The sequence below is a fragment of the Aotus nancymaae genome, unplaced genomic scaffold (assembly GCF_030222135.1).
Source record: "Aotus nancymaae isolate 86718 unplaced genomic scaffold, 86718_ANA_hifiasm-v0.15.2.pri h1tg000032l_0, whole genome shotgun sequence".
In the NCBI taxonomy this organism is placed as follows: Eukaryota; Metazoa; Chordata; class Mammalia; order Primates; family Aotidae; genus Aotus; species Aotus nancymaae.
The window spans coordinates 13,145,273-13,166,523 of NW_026988445.1; the positions used below are offsets into that span (position 1 = coordinate 13,145,273).

The 21,251-nt window shown below is 41.4% G+C and overlaps 1 protein-coding gene across 2 annotated transcripts; it reads right to left on the reverse strand.

Annotated features, from left to right (window-relative positions):
* Positions 1–4,310: 4,310 nt before the first annotated feature.
* Positions 4,311–20,551, reverse strand: SDE2 (SDE2 telomere maintenance homolog). Of its 2 annotated transcripts, none has more exons than XM_012459802.2 (7): positions 20,367–20,548; positions 15,707–15,824; positions 13,652–13,763; positions 13,150–13,319; positions 12,261–12,381; positions 9,156–9,648; positions 4,311–6,492 (listed from the first exon to the last, which is right to left on the reverse strand). In XM_012459802.2, exons 1-7 carry the CDS (start codon positions 20,484–20,486, stop codon positions 6,271–6,273), a joined length of 1,356 nt encoding a protein of 451 aa, XP_012315225.2. In that variant the 5' UTR covers positions 20,487–20,548; the 3' UTR covers positions 4,311–6,270. The 2 variants fall into 2 exon arrangements, with proteins under 2 accessions (XP_012315225.2, XP_012315226.2); XM_012459803.2 differs by having other exon boundaries at positions 6,303–6,443; positions 20,367–20,551.
* Between the last annotated feature and the right edge of the window lie 700 nt (positions 20,552–21,251).

Genomic DNA, 21,251 nt, shown 5'->3' on the forward strand with positions numbered 1-21,251 from the left:
ATTAATATTTTGAGACTGGAGGGCTGCAGAATAAACCCCACAGCAAGCCCACTGCTTCCTCACTGAGGCTCAAAGTTGAAGAGGAAACCCGTGAGCTGTCTTGAAAGGTAAGTACCAATCTGGCAACACAGTGAGACCTCGTCTCTGCAAATAATTTTTAAAAATTAGCTGGGCAGGTTGGCACATGCCCGTGATCCCAGCCTGAGCAGTGGAGGCTGCAGTGAGCCGTGATTGTGCCACTGCACTCCAGTATGAGCTACATAGCGAGACCTCATCTCAAAAAAAAAAAAAAAAAAAAAAAGATAAGCAGAACTTCAACAAAGAGAGATGGAACATGCCAGACTAATCGCCATTCCCACATGACCCCATAAATTGGACCAAATGATCTACTTGGTAAACTAAGGCATCCAGCAAAACAGGGTCTGGTGCAATACCCAATTATCGCACTCCTGTTTTCATTGAGCATTTGTCTACACTCCTAATTCCTTATTACTTTTTCACTTCAAGATGCTTTCAAGTCTATCAGTTACCCCCATGCAAATTTCAGCTATGCCTCACAGCTCAATTCATAAAAGTAAACAGATACCGCAGTTTGCCAGATGAAGTGACCCAGCCCTGCACCAGCAAGGCCAAGATTAGGACTCTCAGACCACGGCTCTCACATTTGTTTCTGCACCTCTGCCAGCTTGGCATGTAAGGAGTCCCCATAGGAAAGACAGACACTTCTGCCTTGCATGTATTACACCTCATAAAACTTTCATTTTACATACATTCCACTCGATCACCAGGGTGGCTGAGGGAAGGGTGGAATGTGCTAAAAGCCCCAAGTCCTCCCAGCCTGATTTGGCTTTGATTCAGCTCTGTGTTTGCATGAAGGTGGACAGTTCTGCTGTGCGCACTGCCTCGCCCTAGATGTGTTCTAGAGCAGCACTGCCTAATACAGGAGCTGCAAGTCATGCAGGGCTAATAAGCACCTGGAATGTAGCCACTGTGAATTGAGCAGTGCTTTAAGTGTAAAATACACACCAGATTTCAGACTTAGCACAAAAATGTAAACTGTCTCATTAATAATTTTCTTGGCTGGGCGCGGTGGCTCATGCCTATAATCCCAGCACTTTGGGAGGCTGAGGCAGGTAGATCACAAGGTCAAGAGATGGAGACCATCCTGGACAACATGGTGAAAACCGTCTCTATTAAAAATACAGAAATTAGCTGCACGTGGTGGCATGTGCCTGTAGTCCCAGCTACTCGGGAGGCTGAAGCAGGAGGTTGCAGTGAGCGAAGATCGCGCCACTGCACTCCAGCCTGGGCAGCAGAGTGAGACTCCCATCGCAAAAAATAAAAATAAAAATTCACTGCAGCCTCCAACTCCTGGGCTCAAGCGATCCTCCCACCTCAGCCTCCCAGGTAGCTGGAACTATAGGCATATATCACCAGGCCTGGCTAATTCTTTGTACTTTTCAATGACTGAAAGAAAATGTAAAATTACATTATCTGGCTCATATTACATTTCTATTGGACAATGGTGCTGTACGGTATTCCAACAGCTTCCATTTACTGAGCAACTACAATTTGCTAAGCACTGTGCTAGGAAACTTACATACTACTTTATTTCCTCTTAACAACCCTAAAAGTAAGTATGACCCCATTTAGTAGTAGGAGTAGGCAACCGATGCTCAGAAAGGCTATGGAGCTTGTCTGAGGAAACACTATTAGAAAATAGGAAAATCAGGATTTCAGCCCAGATCAGTGACTCTAAAACCCTTGCCCTAAAGCCCACCACACCACGTGGCCTGTATTCCAGGGAAAACCTAAGTATGACCATGCACATTCTTTCCTTCAGCTCATCAGTATTGTGTGGGGGCAACCCTGAATCAATGACCTATGAATAGTCGGAGTGTAGCTTACTTTACAGAGCATCATTAAGTTATTTTTCTCAAAGGAAATCTCATGAAGGTGAATGCAAAGAAAAAGTAGCTGGGCACGGTGGCTCACGTCTGTAATCCCAGCACATTGGGAGGCCGAGGCAGGCACATCACTGGAGGTCAGGAGTTCGAGACTAGCCTGACCAACGTGGAGAAACCCCATCTCTACTAAAAATACAAAATTAGCTGGGCGTGGTGGCGCATGCTTGTAATCCCAGCTACTCTGGAGGCTGAGCCAGGAGAATCGCTTGAATCCGGGAGGCAGAGGCTGTGGTGAGGTGAGATTGTGCCACTGCACTCCAGCCTGGGCAACAAGAGCGAAACTCCATCCCCCCGCTCTGCCCCCACCAAAAAAGCAAAGAAAAAGTAGTATCAAATACACCAGAGATTAGACTGACACTGACTGAATCAGAGATCCCGCCTAGAAACAGGCCAATAGGCAGGTGACTTACACCAACAGTGTGGGTGACACAGGGCCACCTGGAGTCCATAATATCCTTTCCTGTATTCTAGTTCAGGTACACAAATAAGGCCATGATATTTAAGTCAACACTTTCATGATTTTGATCAGAAGCAGCCTAGAATTAACACCTGGTGTTTCTAGACTTTCTGAGGGGTACCTTTAACCTTGAAAATCACTAACAGGTGCTGGCTCAAGATGGTAATCTGAACATATTTGTTTAATTCCCTCTTGAAAACTCCCATTTGAACTGATGAAAGGAATGTGAGAAAGCTTGTGGTATAAGCGCTAGAAGAAGAAGGAGGAAGGTAGCAATCTCCAAATCAAAATGTGTGGGTGAGTGAAATGGACCCACAGCAAAAGCCCATTAACAAACCCACACGCAGATCAGTGAGGGCTGGAAGAACTACAGCCACCTACGAGAGCGCCAAGATGGTCAGTTTCTGCTCATCGGGAGGCTCCTTACTTCTAGCCTTTAATGCTGTAAGAGGGGCAATTACAGAATTCTACAGTCTTTTCATTTTGCCAGTCCCTTGCCTGCAGGGAGCAGGGCAGTCTGCTCACACTCCCATGCTAAATAAAGCAGGGCCCAGCTAGAGCTCTGGCAACCTGAAGAGGATAACCAGGCCAATTAGGAAAGGGGCACTGGCCCAGCCAGCCTCATGCTGCCACAAAAAAAAAAAAAAAAAATTCTTTGGGCATGGCTGCCTGAGCCTCCCAAAGATGAACCTCTATAAAGCAAACCTTCACTAAATCTCTGTGTTTCCCTTCTCCCTTTGAGTGTGCTTTTTAAGATCTGAACAGGCACCCACATAATTCAAAGAAAACCGTTTCCAACTACCCAAACTAGAAAAATAATCCTCCCTAAGCAACAGAACATACTGTGGCAGCCATGAAAATATGCCTCTCAGATCTCCTACTCTGGGGAGCATCATTCAGTGATGCTCTGGAGCCACTAGGTTCCCACTCAGGCCACGCTTTCTGGGGAGTCTTTATTGCCAACGAGCACAGTGCAGGTACTAAGACAGGTCCATTCTGGCAAGGTGCTAACTCCTCCAAAAGGCAGCTTTGGCTTGAAGACTCTCCATCAACTTAGCTATATGACAGAAATCATCTGAAGAACAGAGAAGTGTTGGGTGGGGGGGTAGGGGAGAGACTCAGAGACTGAGACAGAGGCTTAGTGTATTTATAATTGAAGTCCCAGGAGAGAAGAGAAAACATGAGTCAGGAAAATGATCTGAGGAAATAATGGCTGACGTTTTCCCATATTTGATTAAATGGTATAAATTTACAGAGCAGAGGTTCATCAAACTCCAAGATAAATAACACAGAAAACCACATCAAGGTACACCTGAAAGCTGCCAAAGAGAAAGACACATTCTATAAAGGGAACAACTATTTCAATATCCAATGACTTGTCATCAGAAACAATGAAGGCCAGAAGACAGTGGACAGGATCTATAAAGAGATTCTATTTTTTATTTTTTTGAGACAGGGTCTCACTGTCACCCAGGCTGGAGTGCAGTAGCGCAATCTTGGCTCACTGAAACCTCCGCCTCCTAGGTTCAAGTGATTTAGTGCCTAAGCCTCCTGAGTAGCTGGGATTACAGGCATGCACTGCCACGCCTGGCTCATTTTTTTTTGTTTTTTTTTTTTTATTTTTAGTAGAGACAAGGTTTCATCATGTTGGCCAGGCTGGTCTTGAACTCTTGACCTCAAATGATCCACCTGCCATGGCCTCCCAGAATGCTGGGATTATAGGCCTGAGTCACTGCACCCAGTCAAAAGACTTTTTTAAAAAAAGAGAAAACTAGTAATTTGTTGCCAGGAGATTTGTACTATAAAAAATGCTACAGAAAGTTCTTCAGGCTTAAGGGAAATATAGATCTTCAAGAAGAAATGAAAAATATTGAAAATGGTAAATATGTGAATAAATAGAAAAGATTTTATTTTTCCTCTTAATTTCTTTAAAACACATATTATTTAAAGCAGAAATTATAACAGGGCTTACAATATATGTAGATTTAATAGGTATGACAATGACAGCATAAAAGGCAGGGATGGTAAATGGATGTACACAGTTACAAGATTTCTACGTTTTATGTGAAGTGGCACATCAACCCCAGGTAGACTGAAAAATTAAGAATGCATACTGTAATTCCTAGAGCATCCAACTTAAAAAAATTATAAAAACAGTATAGCTAAAGAATCTACTAAGCTAAAGAGAAAACATGTAAAATATTAGAAACAACTTAATGTTAACACTTATTAAAAGGTAGAGACAGAACAGATCAAAATGCAAGACTCAAGTATATGTTATTTAAAGAAACTACTTTAAATAGACACAGAAGTACAAAGTAAATGAATAGAAAGAGGTATACTGTGCAAACACTAAGCGTAAGAAGGCTGCAGTGTCAGAGGGAAATTTTGTAATGATAAAATGGTCAATACATTGGGAAGACATAAGTTATTAGAGCTTCAAAAAATGAGGCAAAAACTGGTAGAATTAAAGAAAAAAATGGACAATTCCACAATCATAACTGAAAATTTTAACATCCTTTCTCAGCACCTGATAAACAAAAAAATCAGTAAAGATGTAGAAGATCTGAACAATACTATCAACCACTTAATCTAGTCCATATTACAGAACATATTCACCCAACAATTCAAATTACATATTCCTATTTTTAGAGGCATGGTCGCGCTATATGTTGCCCAGGATGGTCTTGAAATGATCCTCCCACCTCAGCCTCCCAAAATGCTGGATTACAGGAATAAGCCACCACACCTGGCCTAAAATACACATTCTTTTAAACTGTGTGTGGTACATTCATCATGACAGACAATATATTGGGTCATAAAACAAGTCTCAATAAAACTAAAGGACTAAAATCATAAAGAGGATACTGACCTCACTGGAATTAAAGTAGAAATCAGCAACAAGATACTAAGAGGAAAAAAACCAAATATTTGCTAATTAGACAGTCTACTTCTGATAATTCGTAGGTCAAAGAAGAATTCATGGAGGAAATGAGAAAATAATTAAGAGGCTGGGTGTGGTGGCTCATGCCTGTAACCCCAGCACTTTGGGAGGCAGAGGCGGGCGGACCACCTGAGGTCAGGAGTTTGAGACTAGCCTGGCCAATGTGGTGAAACCCCATCTCTACTAAAAATACAAAAATTAGCCAGGCATGGCGGCCGGGGCCTGTAGTCCCAGCTACTCAGGAGGTTGAGGCAGGAGAATCACCTGAACCCAGGAGGCAGAGGCTGCATCGGGCTAAGATCGTACCGTTGCACTCCAGCCTGGGCGACAAAAGCGAAATTCCGTCTCAAAGGAAAAAAGAAAATGATTAGAACTGAATAATGAAAATACAACATAATAAAATTGTAAAGATGCAACTAAAGTAATGCTTAAAGGAAAATTTATAGCTTTAAATATATATTTTAAATAACGTCCAAGATCAATGACCTAAGGTTTATCTTAAGGAAGAGAAAAGATCAAAAGAAACCCAAGCTAAGTAGAAGAAAGAAAATAATAAAGAAAAGAAATCAATTTAACTTCATTTCTACAAATTTCATAACCTGGGTCAAATGGATAGATTCCTTGGATAGATTCATTACCTAAATGACACAAGATCAAACCAAAAAATCTGAATAGCCCTATATTTATTAAATACATTACAGAAAATCATACAAAGAAAATTTAAGGCCCAGATGGTTTCAGACATTAATTCTACAGACCGAACAAGGAAAAAGGGGGTAGTTAGAATTGGGTTACTAAAAAGTTAGTTTTTAGTATTAACAGGAATACTCGTCAAGAGTCCACATTATACAGGTTATAAATGCTAGACACTATAAAGAAATAGGAATCAGCTCTGATGACATTCATTTTTTCTTCCCTTTCAAAGGCTTGGCAAATAAAGCCGGGTCAATTTGCTCCTTTGCCAGTCCTCTGACAGAGAAGAGTCTTGCTGCCCGCTCCTGTAAAGTGCCCCCACATTTCAGTCCAAGGGCCATCAGTTCACACTTGAGCTTCTCCAAACCCAGCAACTCCAGTTCTGCAACAGAGTTGAACGCCAATAAATCTATAGTTTCCTTACCAATAACCTGAGGGAAAAAAATAAAATATTTAAAACAAGCTCTTTCCTCTGAATAAAGACTCTTAACTGTCAACCACCTTTTATTTCTTGAGAAATTTTCATTTAATTTGCCATATCTTGCAACTGAATTTTAATCATCATTCATCCACTTTATTCCATAATTATTCTCAATACATATAATTTTTCATCTACACATTTAGAAACGAGCATTCAGAACAGTAACAGAAGTACAGAATTCCCAGATTTTTAATATTGTTCTTTTCTGATTTTTCCAGTAAAAATCTAAACAGTAAAATATACCAGCCTATTCCCAGTGAAAAGATCAGGCACTCCTAAAAGCTTAATGAGAATCCCATGCCTCTGTCTATTAATTCCATAATCTTAATGCTTTCTATTCTAATTAAGTAATTAAGACTAACTGTCAGAGTTCCCCTTCATATAACTCAACAAATTCAAATACTGTTCAATAGACTCACAACTGTTCTACCCACCAAGTACCTTTATAGACTTTAAGACAAAATTAGCCTGTAATCCCAGCACTTTAGGAGGCCAAGGCAGGCGGAACACTTGAGGTTAGGAGTTCAAAATAAGTCTGGTCAACGTGGTGAAACTCCATCTCTAATAAAAATACAAAAATTAGCCAGGTGTGGTGCATGCCTATAGTCTCAGCTACTCAGGAGACTGAGGCAGGAGAATTGCTTGAACCTGGGAGGTGGAGGTTGCAGTATGCAGAAATCACACCACTGCACTCCAGCCTGGGCGACAGAGTAAGACTCTTGTCTTCAGAAAAAAAGAGAAAATTAAATAATGTTAATGATACCTTGAAATGAATGAAAATGTTCATCTTTAGGTGAGTTTTTAAAAATATATTCAAAGAATAACTTTCATTCACAGTTTTAAAATATTAAAGAACTCTGGAGCAATACTCTATCTCTCTAGGTGATCTTTCTTTTCTTAAAAAAGCTATTTTGAGGCCGGGCTTGGTGACTCACGCCTGTAATCTAAGCACTTTGGAGGCCAAGGCGGGTGGATCACCTGAGGTCGGGAGTTCAAGACCAGCCTGACCAACATGGTGAAACCCTGTCTTTAAAAAAAAAAAAAAACTATTTTGTTAGATTTCTGGAGTTGGCTTATCTGTGACCAAATTCTAAAACACCACTTATATGTGTTTAAAGAATCACACCTGGTTGTTATGAATACAACAGCTATTACTACAACATCAAGAACAAAACTCTGGTTAACATTGAAAAATAACAGATTTTATCCTATGATTCCTTGTTTATTTTTCTATGACTTCAGTCAGGACGAAGCTCTTACCTAATAAATGCACGTAACATAAAAATTACAAGCTTACAACTCCAGAGATTGTATCAGGCTCAAATTAAGGTCCTTAGCATAAAAGATTCCAATATTCTTACCAGAAAAGGCATCTATGCATTTTTACTTATTTACTGGGGGAGGAGAAGGTGCTGGCTAAACAAATGTTTTGTGTTTATTGAAGGTAATTAAGCAGTTTAGGTTTAGGCCCTTAGCATAAAAGATTCCAATTAAATGAAGGCCCTTAGCATAAAAGATTCCAATATTCTCACCAGAAAGGGCAATCTATGCATTTTTGCTCATTTACTGGGAGAGGGGAAGGTGCTGGCTAAACAAATGTTAGGTTTTGTGTTTATTGAAGGCAATTAAGTAGTTTAGGTTTTGCCTATTCTAAAAAGCAAATCATTACTAGATCAAAGAACATCAGAGATTTTTGCCGGAAGCCAGTCCATTGTAGATAGTGAAAAACCAACTTTTTGAGAGAATGTACTATGAAAATGCTGTTTTTATTTTATTATTATTTTTTGAGACAGCCTCTGTTACCCAGGCTGGAGTGCAGTGGTGTAATCTCACCTCACTGCAACCTCTACCTCCCAGGGCACAAGCGATTCTTGTGCCTCTGCCTCCTGAGTAGCTGGGATTATAGGCATGCAACACAACGCCTGGCTAATTTTGTTTTTTGTATTTTTAATAGAGACAGGGTTTCACCATGCTGGCCAGGCTGGTCTAGAGCTCCTGACCTCAAGTGATCTGCCCACTTCAGCATCCCAAAGTGCTGGGATTACAGGTATGAGCCACCACAACCAGATGAAGATGCCTTTTTCAAAAGGCTGACTGTGGGTACTTAAGATTTAATGATAAATTTAAAAGGAGAGGCTCCTCTTCTATAGAAAAGGTCTTCACAGTCAGCTGAAATTATTGTTCAAACTGTATCCTCACATTAGAAACAAAAAGCTGAGTAGCAATTTAGTGACAGGAAAAATGAGCACATTCATCAAATCTAAAATGCCATGTATCGTAATATACCCTTGTTCATGTGTTACTAGGAATAAGTAATACCAATTAAGCTATGTTATACACATCTCATTTTAGACATGCTAAAATGTAGAAAACATGCATCTTACAATTGATGCAATATGAAATCAAGGACACCACCTAGTGGCAATATAGCATAAATTCCAGCGCTTAAAAAGAGTCTTTTTGAGGAACAAGGCAAGCTTCACCATAATCTGTCCTTCTTAAAATCAAACAAGCCTTTTACTAAGCAGCTGAGGGGAAAAAGCACATTTTCGTTTTAATGACTTATTGTGGAGATTACATTGATTTAGTTCTAGAAATCAACCCCAAACTTACTGTGTCTCCTGGCTGGCTTTCCTGCAGTTTGGCAACAGCAATGTTTTCCTTATCTTCAAGTGCTACCTCGGCAACTCTTTCCCCATCAGTCCCTTCTTTTGTCTCTTTCTCCTTATTCAGTCCAGCCCCAGTGGATTCCTCTTCTATGGGTTCTTTACTCTCTGCCTTATTCTCCTGGGTCTCTTCTGCTTCTGTCACCATCCTGCTTTCCATGTGCTCTTTGGACTCCCCCAGCTCAGCACATGAGTCTTCTGAAATACGCTTCCCAGAGTCAGTCACTGCGATCTGCAGTTGCTCTGGTGATTCAGGGTCAGTATTCACTACTCTTGCCCTCTGAGAACTACTGGGAAATTTGGCTGTCATCTTGACACCATCGCTGCCATGTTTTGGAGCATGGAAACTGATTCCTGAAGTGCTCAGTGCTTCTTCACTGTCATCATCTGAGCTCTCAGAGCTGGACCCTTCTGCAGTCTCTAGTCCCTCCATGCCCAACCTGTCAGAAGCAACAGAAAGGTTTAACAGCATTTATATCTTCTATTTAAAGCAAATAGTTACAGTTTGGCCAGGAAACAGAATCTGTCTCTGCTAGCTTGAGATGGAGAACAGGTGTATTTCAGAAAAATATATTCCAGAGCTTATAAACAGAAGGGAAAAAAATTTCAATGAGACTAGACTCAACTGTCCCAAAGATCTACACAGATCTCCTTTCTAAACTTCTGAATCTCCGAAAGCAAAATTGATTTTGCTTAAAGTTTTCCCCCATATTACAATAACTTTGATGGTTGGAAATTAGATAAAATAATAAATAGTTATAAAGAAAATCCAGCCAGGTGCGGTGGTTCATGCCTGTAATCCCAGCACTTTGGGAGGCCAAGGCGGGCAAATCACTTGAGGCCAGGAGTTTCAGACTAGCCTAGCCAACATGGTGAAACACTGTCCCTACTAAAAATACAAAACTTAGCTGGGCATGGTGGTATGCACCTGTAGTCCCAGATACTTGGGTGGCTGAGGCAGGAGAATGGCTTAAACCTGGGAGGTGGAGGTTGCAGTAAGCTGAGATCACGCCATTACACTCCAGCCTGGGCGAAAGAACAAGACTCCATCAAAAAAAAAAAAAAGAAAGAAAGAAAGAAGGAAGGGAGGGAGAGAGGGAGGGAGGGAGGGAGGAAGGGGGGAAAGAAGGAAGGCAGGCCGGCCAGCTGGGCACGGCAGTGGCTCAATACCTGTAATCTCAGCACTTTGGGAGGCTGAGGCAGGAGGATCACCTGAGGTCAGGAGTTCGATACCAACCTGGCCAACATGGTAAAACCCCATCTCTACTAAAAATACAAAAATTAGCTGGGCATGGTGGCAGGCACTCCTAATCCCAGCTACTCAGGAGGCTGAGGCAGGAGGATCACTTGAACCCAGGAGGCGGAGGCTGCAGTGAGCCGAGATAGAACCATTGCACTCACTCCAGCCTGGGTGATGAGAGTAAGACTTCATCTCAAAAAAAAAAAAAAAAAAAATTCTCTGGTGCTGCTCCTTGCCTTGATTGGTGAAAAAAAATAAGAAAATCCTAGGAACACTTATTCTGTTTTATAGAATGAGGTACTGCCCGATAATATGTACATACATACACATATATTTATAAATCCTATGCTTAGGCCAGAGGCGGTGGCTCATGCCTGTAATCCCAGCACTTTGGGAGGCTGAGGAGGGTGGATTACTTGAAGTCAGGAGTTTGAGACCAGCCTGGGCAACATGGCGAAACCCCACCTCCACAAAAAAATACAAAAAAATTAGCTAGGTGTGGTGGTGGCATGCACCCTGGTCCCAGCTACTCAGAAGGATGAGGTGGGAAGATAGCTTAAGCCTGCGAGGTGAAGGCTTCAGTGAGCTGAGATTGTGCCAATGCATTCCAACTTTAGCAACAGAGTGAGAACTTGTCTCCAAAAAAAAAAAAAAATCCTATGCTTTATTAATACTCAAACCTAGAAATTACCCAAATGTCTACCAAATGGAGACTGGATAAACAAACTGTGGTACATTCATACCATGCAATGATACTGAGTAATAAAAAGGAATGAATTACTGATACATACGCTACCGTGGATGAATCTCGAAAGCTTTATATTAAGTGAGAGAAGCCAGACACTAAAGGCTATATAACATCCTAGAAATGACTAAACCGTAGTAACAAACATCACACTGGTGACCAATGGTTGCCAGGGTCTGGAGGTGGAAAAAGGGACTTAACTACAAAGGGGTACATGGGAACTATTTCAGATCATTAAAATACTGTCTAGATTGTGGTGGTTACATGACTGTATAGCATATATTTTTCAAAAGTCATAGAACCAATCAACCAAAAAGGGTGAATTTGTTGTATATAAATTATACCTCAATAAAACTCATTAAAAAAATACACACCATAGGTAGTGTCGCCACCCTTTCTCTCAGGAACATTTAATTACCATTTCAGAGAGAACAAACAGCATTGCATGCTGAACTCAGTGTTATGATCTTTGATTAGTAATTATCTGTTCATCCCCAAAGGGGATGCCAACAAGAAAACAAGATCCCTTTGTACTTATTTTCAAGAACTTGGCCCAAGGGAAGTGACTGGTAACCAGAGGACCAACTAGATCGAAAAGAGAACTATCCGAAGAATGGACACGAAAAAGTACTGCTGTGCTTTTCACCTTCAAGTTTGAGAGTGGAAAAGAGAAGTCTGGCAAAGTGACCAAAGACCTCAATGATGACTGCAAAAAAAAACACAGAAAACAACTGCCTGGATGGTATAGCTTGACTTCCACCTGAAATTTTAAAAAGTTAAACTCCTTCAACAACACAAAAGTAATGCAAATATAAAGCTATTTTTATGTTTCAGTGTAAGAAAAAAATTCATCCTTTACATTCTATTAATGGCATTCACAGCAGAAACCATTACTAGTATGTACAATGTGACTGACAATCACTGAAACCTAAAGCCTGAAGCACTCTGGAAATTTTCTCAGCTCCCAATAAACATTACATAAAAATGTGTTTATGCCAAATAAACAAGGAGGAAATGTCTCATGTCAGTCCTCAAAAATCAGTTGGGAACAAAAGTGAAACACTTACCAGAAGCATCTCTTCTTCCCCATGCCAGCTCCTCTGTCTGTTTTAGATTTGGTAGGCCACTGCCGTTTCCGATTCTCACTGATTTCTGCTGAAACCATCTTGCTGGAGGCAGCCTGCATACCTAACCGGAAATTTTAACAATCCAGTTTCTATTATAGGGACTGAGTTTAAAGAAATTATAAATAACATGGATTGCAAAAAGAGCTGTAATCTACAACTCCAGATTTAAATTTCTTAAGATACCAACATTTTATACAGTTAATTTCAAATTTATACAGATTTAAAATAATAATCATTCTGGTCTAGGAGCAGATTCTTAAAGCATCATTGCACAATTTATAACTTTGAAGATGACAGGTTCATCCCTAGCCCTCCCCAAACCTAACTATTTATCCCTGTGTCAGTTATTTGCATACACTTGTCTTTCTCCTGTCATATCATACCCTTTTTGATGGAAAAAGATTGTTTTTTATTCAGTTGTTCCCATACTAGGCCTGCCATAATCCTTTGGATGCTAAAAACAAGTTAATGAGAATCATTCACATTAAAAACTGACCTAAAACTGGCAGCAAATTCTTTGAGGTCTAGACATCTTCTGAAGACTTAGCTTATCCCTAAACACAAACACAAAAAATGTTCTTACCTGGGACCCATGGCTCCATGGAATTCAGGGGTTAAATATGCCAAATGTTGTGTGGGTATATGTTCTTTTTAAAAAATATACTGTGTTCATTTAAAGGGATAAAAGTTCCAAAGTTTTCATCAGACTCTCAGACATCTGTAACCTAAAAAATGCTTAAGAACTGCTCTTTGTGTGTAGCATAGAGCAGTTTGGAACAGCTGGCTTCAAGGGTGCCAGCTGAACATACTAAGGAATCCTCATTCTCACCTTTGAGGACGGAATCCTCCAGACGCTCAGCCATCTCATGGCACTGCTGCTGGTAGTCAGGGCTGGTGAAGCAGTGTTTGGGTTCTACAAGCTTCCGTTGCAGTCGCTCCAGTCGCTTCTGCTCCTTTTCAGCCTCTCGCTCAGCTTGTTGTTTTACCCATTCAGCCATTCTGGGGATGAGGAAGGAATAGATGTTACTGAACAGATATACTACATATATGCTTTTATATATAAAAAGTCCCTGATGAATTAACGCACTTGTTCATATTGGGATATTCTCTTAGGAAAGTGAGCCATGCTTACTACTGGCCTATGGTACTGGTTTGAACTAAATCTCAAAGATAATTATTAAATTACAGAAGAGGTTAAATCTGGTAATAAATTCGGATGTAAATATTTTAAGTTTCCATTGCCAACATGCATAGCATGTGTATAATCACTACTGATAGGGAAGTATGTGTTGCTCTTCAAAAAAAAAAAAAAAAAAAGGTGGGCATCTTACGCTTTTTCATGATTGACATCGCGTAGTCTCCTTCCACTGAGATCCCGGCAAGCTTCTCGATTGGTTGTCTTCTCAATCTGAGCACCAAGTGCTCGGAGCATAGATCCAAAACCTGAGCAGATGTATTTGGAGAAAGCAGGTTAAAATGTGTTCAAGGATGAATACAAGCCGAATTTGTGAAAACAATCTGTATCACAAGGTTAACAATGATCTCTCTTTTTTTTAAGAAAACATGAACATCAAGATTCTAATTCAGGCAGCAAAAGTAAAGACAGATTCAACCTCATGCCTTTTGCCTTTCGTTTTATAGTTCTGAGATAAAATACCTAGTCCTCCCCAAACCTAATTATTTATCCTTGTGTTAATTATTCGCATATAGGCATAATACCTATACAGCTAGACTATTTAAAAAGCTTCACCCAATGACAGAAATCTCGATTCCCAGATTAAGAACTTAAAAAGCATATGCTGAGATTTCAATGAGTTTAAAAGGAAAGGCAATTTTAAGCTCTCACTGACTGACATGACATGCTTCATTCTTTTTTTTCCCCCCCTAAGAGATGGAGTCTTGCTCTGTCACCTAGGCTGGAGTGCAATAGCTTGATGTAATCAAACCCACTGCAGCCTTGAACTCCTGGGCTCAATGGATCCTCAGCCTCCCAAGTTGCTAGGATTATAGGTATGTGCTAATGCACTATTTTTTTTTTTTTTTTTTTTGTAGAGACCAAGATCTTACCATCTTGCCCAGGCTGGTTTCAAACTCCTGGGTTTCAAATAATCCTCCTACCCGGGATTCTCAAAGTGTTGGGATTACAGACATGAGCCACCATGCCTGGCCACTTAGTTCATTCTTCTTTTTTTGAGATAGAGTTTCACCGTGTTGCCCAGGCTATAATGCAGTGGCACAATCTCAGCTCACTGCAACCTCCACCTCCTGGGTTCAAGTGATTCTCATGTCTCAGCCTCCTGAGCAGCTGAGATTACAGGCATGCAACAGCACACCTGGCTAATTTTTGTATCTTTAGTAGAGATGGGGTTTCACCACGTTGGCCAGGCTGGTCTCCAACTCCTGACCCAGGTGATCCGCCTGCCTTGGCCTCCCAAAGTGCTGGGATTACAGGTGTGATCCACTGCACCCAGCCCATGCTTCATTCTTAATGATACAATTTCCAACAGCTGGATATAGTCTGATATGTCAGCGCTCTGAAAACCAAACCAAGTCACTATAGATTTTGAGAAAGTTTAGGGATCATATGTTAGTGCCTTAGGAAAAATACCAAGAAGTGTTTATATTGTTTTCACTCTTTTTTTCCTTCTTCGTAGTTGTATTAATACAACCAAAACTTTAATCTGCCTCAACCTGTAAACAATTGTGTTTCCTAAGGTTAACTTTAGACTTCCTTTGGAACTACAATAACAAGACAAAATCTTGATTAAAGTGGAAGGATATTTAAAAAAAAAAAAAAAAAAAAAAACTTATTTATTCAACAAATTGAACAGAATAATGGCCATCTCTCTTCATCTAAGTTTTCCCCAAAGTTTTAGAGCCTAGGTTCCCTAAGAGCTATCCAGCTGGAGAAAGTGCGAATTGTATCATGCAATATTTCTTTCTTGACAAGAATAAAAGCCTGGGCAACATGGGAAAACCCCATCTCTAAAAGAATACAAAAGTTAGCTGGCATGGTGGTGTGCACCTGTAATTCCAGCTACTAGGGAAACTGAGGTGGGAGTATTGCTTGAGTTCAGGAGTTCAAGGATGCAGTGAGCTGTGATCACACGACTGTACTCCAGCCTGGGTGACAGAACAAGATGGTGTCTCAAAAAGAAAAAAAGAGAAATCAGAATAAAAGAGAAAATATCCAAAATTAGGTTAAGTAAATAAAAGAATTCATAAGGCAAAACAATATTGGCATACTAAAGAGACCAAGAAGTTTGTTAATTAAGTACCACGGCTAAAGACAGCAAATGTCAGCAGCAGAATAGGAAAATAAATAAATAAATAAAAATAAAGACTGCAAATGTGCTACAACTAAGTAGTTAATGTCCACATCCTACCTCCTTTTCCACCACAAAGTCTGGGTTCCAAACTATACACGGCTCCATGCTGCACTGTGTCATTGGTGTTAATGAGTGCTCCATTGCATTTCACAAAGAAGTATTCCACTGGAACATCCTAGAGACAAATTTGGTTTTTTAATGCCTTTTATGAGACAATACAAGTTTGTTACAAGAAGGGACCTAGCTGTCTTTTTGTTACTCTGGTTACAAGTACACAGTGGGTGTTAAATTAATATTTATTGAATTGAAAATGTAAACTACTAGAAGAAAAAAAGTTGGCTGGGCGCAGTAGCTCACGCCTGCAATCCCAGCACTCTGGAAGGCCGAGGTGGGTGGATCACAAGGTCAGGAGATCGAGACCATCCTAGCCAACATGGTAAACCGTGTCTCTACTAAAAATACAAAAACTAGCTGGGCATGGTGGCGCATGCCTGTAATCCCAGCTATTCCAGAGGCTGAGGCAGGAGAATCACTTGAACCAAGGAGTTGCAGGTTTCAGTGAGCCGAGATCGTGCCACTGCACTCCAGCCTGGTGACAGAACAAGACTCCGTCCCAAAAAAAAAAAGTCATTTCACATGATGTATTCTGGGTATAATTTTTTCCCTACATTACCTAACCATCACATACAGAAAAAACTTCAGTCTTTTTGGTGAAAACAAAAACCGCCTCTTCTTCTCTGATAGGTAATCTCAGTCAAGGTAGAGGACTATATAGGACTCAGATTCAATAACTGTGACGGTCCCATTTTCTGACTTTCCTAAACATGTAAGATTAAATCGAACATCAAAAGTAGTCCTCAGATTTAAAACTGACAATATACATCCTCAAAAGTGCAGGTAGGAATACAAAGAAGAGAAGGAAGGAGTCAAGCATATGGTGTTTATTTTTTTTTAAGACAGAGTTTCACTCTTGTTGCCCAGGCTGGAGTGCAATGGCATCATCTCGGTTCACTGCAACCTCCACCTCCCGGGTGCAAGCAATTCTCCTGCCTCAGCCTCCCTAGTAGCTGGGATTACAGGCACCCACCACCATGCCCAGCTAATTTTTCGTATTTTTAGTAGAGACGAGGTTTCACTATGTTGGCCAGGCTGGTCTCAAACTCCTGACCTCAGGTGATCCACCCGCCTCAGCTTCCCAAAGTACTGGGATTATAGGCATGAGCCACTGTGCCTGGCTAGAGTATGGTTTTTAATACATCAATATAAGTATATCATGGGAGACATAAAAACATGAAAAATGAGCAAAAATGAGCAAAGTTGCTGAAGACACGTTAAGATTCTGGGCAGCCTGATTCTGTGTAGCTGCCCCAAGGTCCACATGAATCAATACTCTCAGCAGTCCTGTAACTGAGTAAAAGCCCACTCTGAACCAAGGAAATACAGAATTACCAAGCAGCACCAGGTTGGTGAATGTATGGAGGCTGAGATGTGATTATAGTTCTCTACGACAGTCCCTGCCCAGATGCCCGAGTAGAACAGGTGAAGAGTTGGATTTTATCTTGTTTGGGGTTTTCCCAGGCAAATATAATGGCGGGAGAGAGGAGCAAGGGAGCTCAGGCTGTCTGCAATGAGGTAACACGAAGGACTTTTCTTGTCTTTAAAATACCATCTACCTTAAAGAGCTGTTGTAAACATTAAATGAGATATGTAATACATTTTGTATCTGTTTAATGTTTACATATTAGAAGACTTTTGTATGTCTAACGAGTATGGTACTTCTAAACTTTAGAAGACATTAATTAGAAGGCAGAAAGTATACACCATGGAATGATGTATACTTCATTTCCAAACAGGATGGCTTATTAAACAAAACTGATCAACAAAATTGCATTTTCTGCTTAAGATTTGATGAAGTCACAAGCAGAAAAAAGGATAAGAAACTTACTCAGTTTAACTGTTTTTAACCATTTGTGCATTGTAAAGTGCTTCAAAACAAAGTATCGTGTGTGTTTTAGCACAATCAGCCTAAGGCTATCAAAGATAAACCTGCCAAACTTATTGATTCACTGCAAGGAGGGGAACTGCACACCAGGAGTCTTGGGTATCTAGCCAACACAAAGAATGAAGTGTCATTATCGGATTTGGGGATAGGGTGAAGTTGAGGTGAAATTTACATCAAGTAGTGTTTAAACAGCCTCAAAATAAAGCAGGACTGTATATAAAAGTGTCAACATCAGATTTGTATTGTGAAGGCTCCTCTTTCCTTGGAAACTACAAATTTAAGATAAATGTGGAAAATTGTGTCCAGAAATCCTTAATGGGAAGCTCTGACTTGGGCTGGAAATAAAGAATGCTTCTCTACAAGGCAAGAGTGGGAGGATTCACTCTTATTGAGAGAATTTCAAACAGCAAAGTTTCTTATAGTCTATGATTTCTGAGACCAAGGTTTCTCAGTAAATAAGAAAGCAGCAGACCTTCATGGGGGTCATTATGACATATTACCATTTGCTGTTAACTCTGCAGCTGTACATCAGTGTAGGTGTGGGGAAACAAAAGGAGAAACAAAAACTTTTGCAGCTGGCTTTATCTGTGTCTCTTATCCCAACCTGATGAAAAGCAGGGCAGATTTTTAGTTTCTCAGTGGGAGTTAACACTAACTTCATCATGTGTCGCAATAGTTTTGCTTTTAAAAGCATAGGTATGAACTTGAGCTATTCTTTTTTTTTTTTTTTTTTTTTTTTTTTTTTTTTTGAGACGGAGTTTCGCTCTTGTTACCCAGGCTGGAGTGCAATGGCGCGATCTCGGCTCACCGCAACCTCCGCCTTCCTGGGTTCAGGCAATTCTCCTGCCTCAGCCTCCTGAGTAGCTGGGATTACAGGCACGCGCCACCATGCCCAGCTAATTTTTTGTATTAGTAGAGACGGGGTTTCACCATGTTGACCAGGATGGTCTCGATCTCTTGAACTCGTGATCCACCCGCCTCGGCCTCCCAAAGTGCTGGGATTACAGGCTTGAGCCACCGCGCCCGGCGAGCTATTCTTATTTGTTCCAGTATCTCATCAAATACCCTTTTGTGTTTCTATTCTTATTTTCTATGGTCATGTTTCTTAAGTTTCTGACTGAATCCACTCACATATGTACACGCATATGTACATGTACACATACACACACCTGTACATACACATGCGCACGTGTCTGCACACATGTGCGTGTGTGCATACACATGTACACGTGTACAGATGCATGTGTATGTACACATATACATGTGTATGTGCATGTGTATGTACATATATATTTTTTTTGAGAAGGAGTCTTGCTCTGTCACCCAGGCTAGAGTACAATAGCGCAATCTTAGCTCACTGCAGCCTCCACCTCTCAAGTTCAAACGATTTTCCTGCCTCTGCCTCCCAAGCAGCTGGGATTACAGGTGTCTGCTGCCACGCCTAGCTAATTTTTGTGTATTTTTAGTAGAGACAGGGTTTCACCATGTTGGCCAAGCTGGTCTCGAACTTCTGACCTCAGGTGATCCACCCTCCTCGACCTCCCAAAATGCTGGGATTACAGGTGTGAGCCACTGAACCCATATTTCTTGCTTCTGATTTTAAAAATTCTTATTTCCAAAACACCTCATGATTAAGATCCTATTTTTTCTGGTTTCACTTTAGATCAATTGTCAGCAAGTTTGAATGTTGTACTCATGAGGTAAGAGTTATTTTCAAAGGAATTAGAATGCAATTATTTTCATGCTCAAAAACAGTTGTGCTTACAGTTTTTAGACTGGATTACAGAGCAGGAAAGAAAACATAGAAAGTGAAAAACCGTATTATTTGCAAACACACATTGCTTCTTCACGAAATCGATCCAAGTCTCTTAAAATTTTGGTTTAGACTGCAGTGTTAACATTTGTTAAGCTTATAAATAGCAGGCAGAGGAAATAGCCGAGGAAAGCACGGATGAGGTGCGGAAAGAACAGAGTTCTAGATCAAGTGCCAAAATTAAAATTAGATTCAGGGAAACGACTAAATTCTTTTGACAACTGAACAGGTTTATTATCTTATATCTGGTAAAAGCTTACTTGAGAGTTAAGTAAAAGCTCCTGTGTAACTGCGAAAGTCCCTGATAGGTTTTCACGAATACGCATGGACAAATGAGACCATCAAATGATTAGTGAACACTTCTACATAACAGGCCCTAAGAACTCAGGCCCTCAACAGGCCACACGTTTGAATGCTTGGCCACAACCAGTGACCAGAAGAATCAATTTTCCTCTCCAGTAATCCTTTGTCCTGGGTTTGGATATACATATTTCTCTAGGCTGGAGCTAACAAGGCTGTGTGATTAGTGGACAAAATACACATCACATAACCATCGTAAGAAGGTGAAGACTTGAGCCTTAAAAATCAGCTGGCCCAACTCCAAAAGACCATCAGATTTACGGATAAAGAAACAAAGCATTTGTAACTGTGGGCAGGACTAAGTGCCTGTAACAGGTTTTTTTCTCTCTTTCTTGGTGAGGAGGCAAAACAACCACCACCACGAAACAAAAGCAAAGAAAGGTCTCAGTAACAGTTCGAAGCACCTTAACACTAAGGAACTCTCCGCCTTAACAAGTGAAAATCCCAGAGAACAGACATACCCCCTTGACAGACCTACTCCGTACCCAGCGCTGCTACTTGTCCGCCTCTTCCTCCGTCCTAACAGCAACCGAAATCCTCACCTGATCTTGGCAGTGCCGGTGGATAAAATCCCAGACGGTGTACCGAGCCGAGGCACACCGTACCGCCTTGCACCCAAAGCCGGGGCCGCGAATCCACACAAGCGTCGCGGCCTCCGCCATGTTACTGAATCTTCGAACCTCCAGCCTCCCTGACACACCAGGCGCCGCAACTCGCCCGGCGCATCTTGATGATGCGCACCGCGTCTTCCAACGCCCCGCCCCTCACGCTTCCGTTCGCCCTTCCCCTCCCCTGGGGCCGGTCACGTGAGCTGGGCGGCCGGGCGGCGGGGGCTGGGGGAAGGGAACAGGAAAGGCCTGGCGGAGGCCGATAAGACGGCCGAATACCGGGCGAGGCGTTGCTAGGAGAAGTTGCTAGGGCGGGGCTCGAGGGACCGGCTATAAAAGGCTGGCGGTAGGTTAGGTTTCGAGCGTTCTGGCTGAAAGCGATAAGACTGTAATTAAGCACCGCCCTGTGCCGTAGGCTTTGGCCCTTTTCCTCACATCTGTGTAGTTATTTTTGGGTCGCGGAGAATTGTGGCCCGAGAAGGCCCTGCTCCCTGGGGGTGTAAGGAGAGAAACTGCAGTCCCGGAAGAGGTTTTGGGGGGGGCCGCTTCCTTGGCCTGGAGGAGCCCCCCCAACCCGAGGGGGCAAGGAAACGACCCCCAAGAGGCCCCCAAACAATGGCCCGCGTGGTTTTTCCTCCAGGTTTACAGAGCGTTCTCTTCTCCAGAAACAGCCAGCCTCCGGGTTTCTGTTAGCCACGCACGGTTTATTCTTATTTCCGCCTGTTTGTGCTCTGCGTTATCTCCACTTCAGCTCTGTTTTCAAAATATTTCACAGCAAGTGGGCTCTTGTGAAAGGCAGTGACAGGAGTGACGCTTACA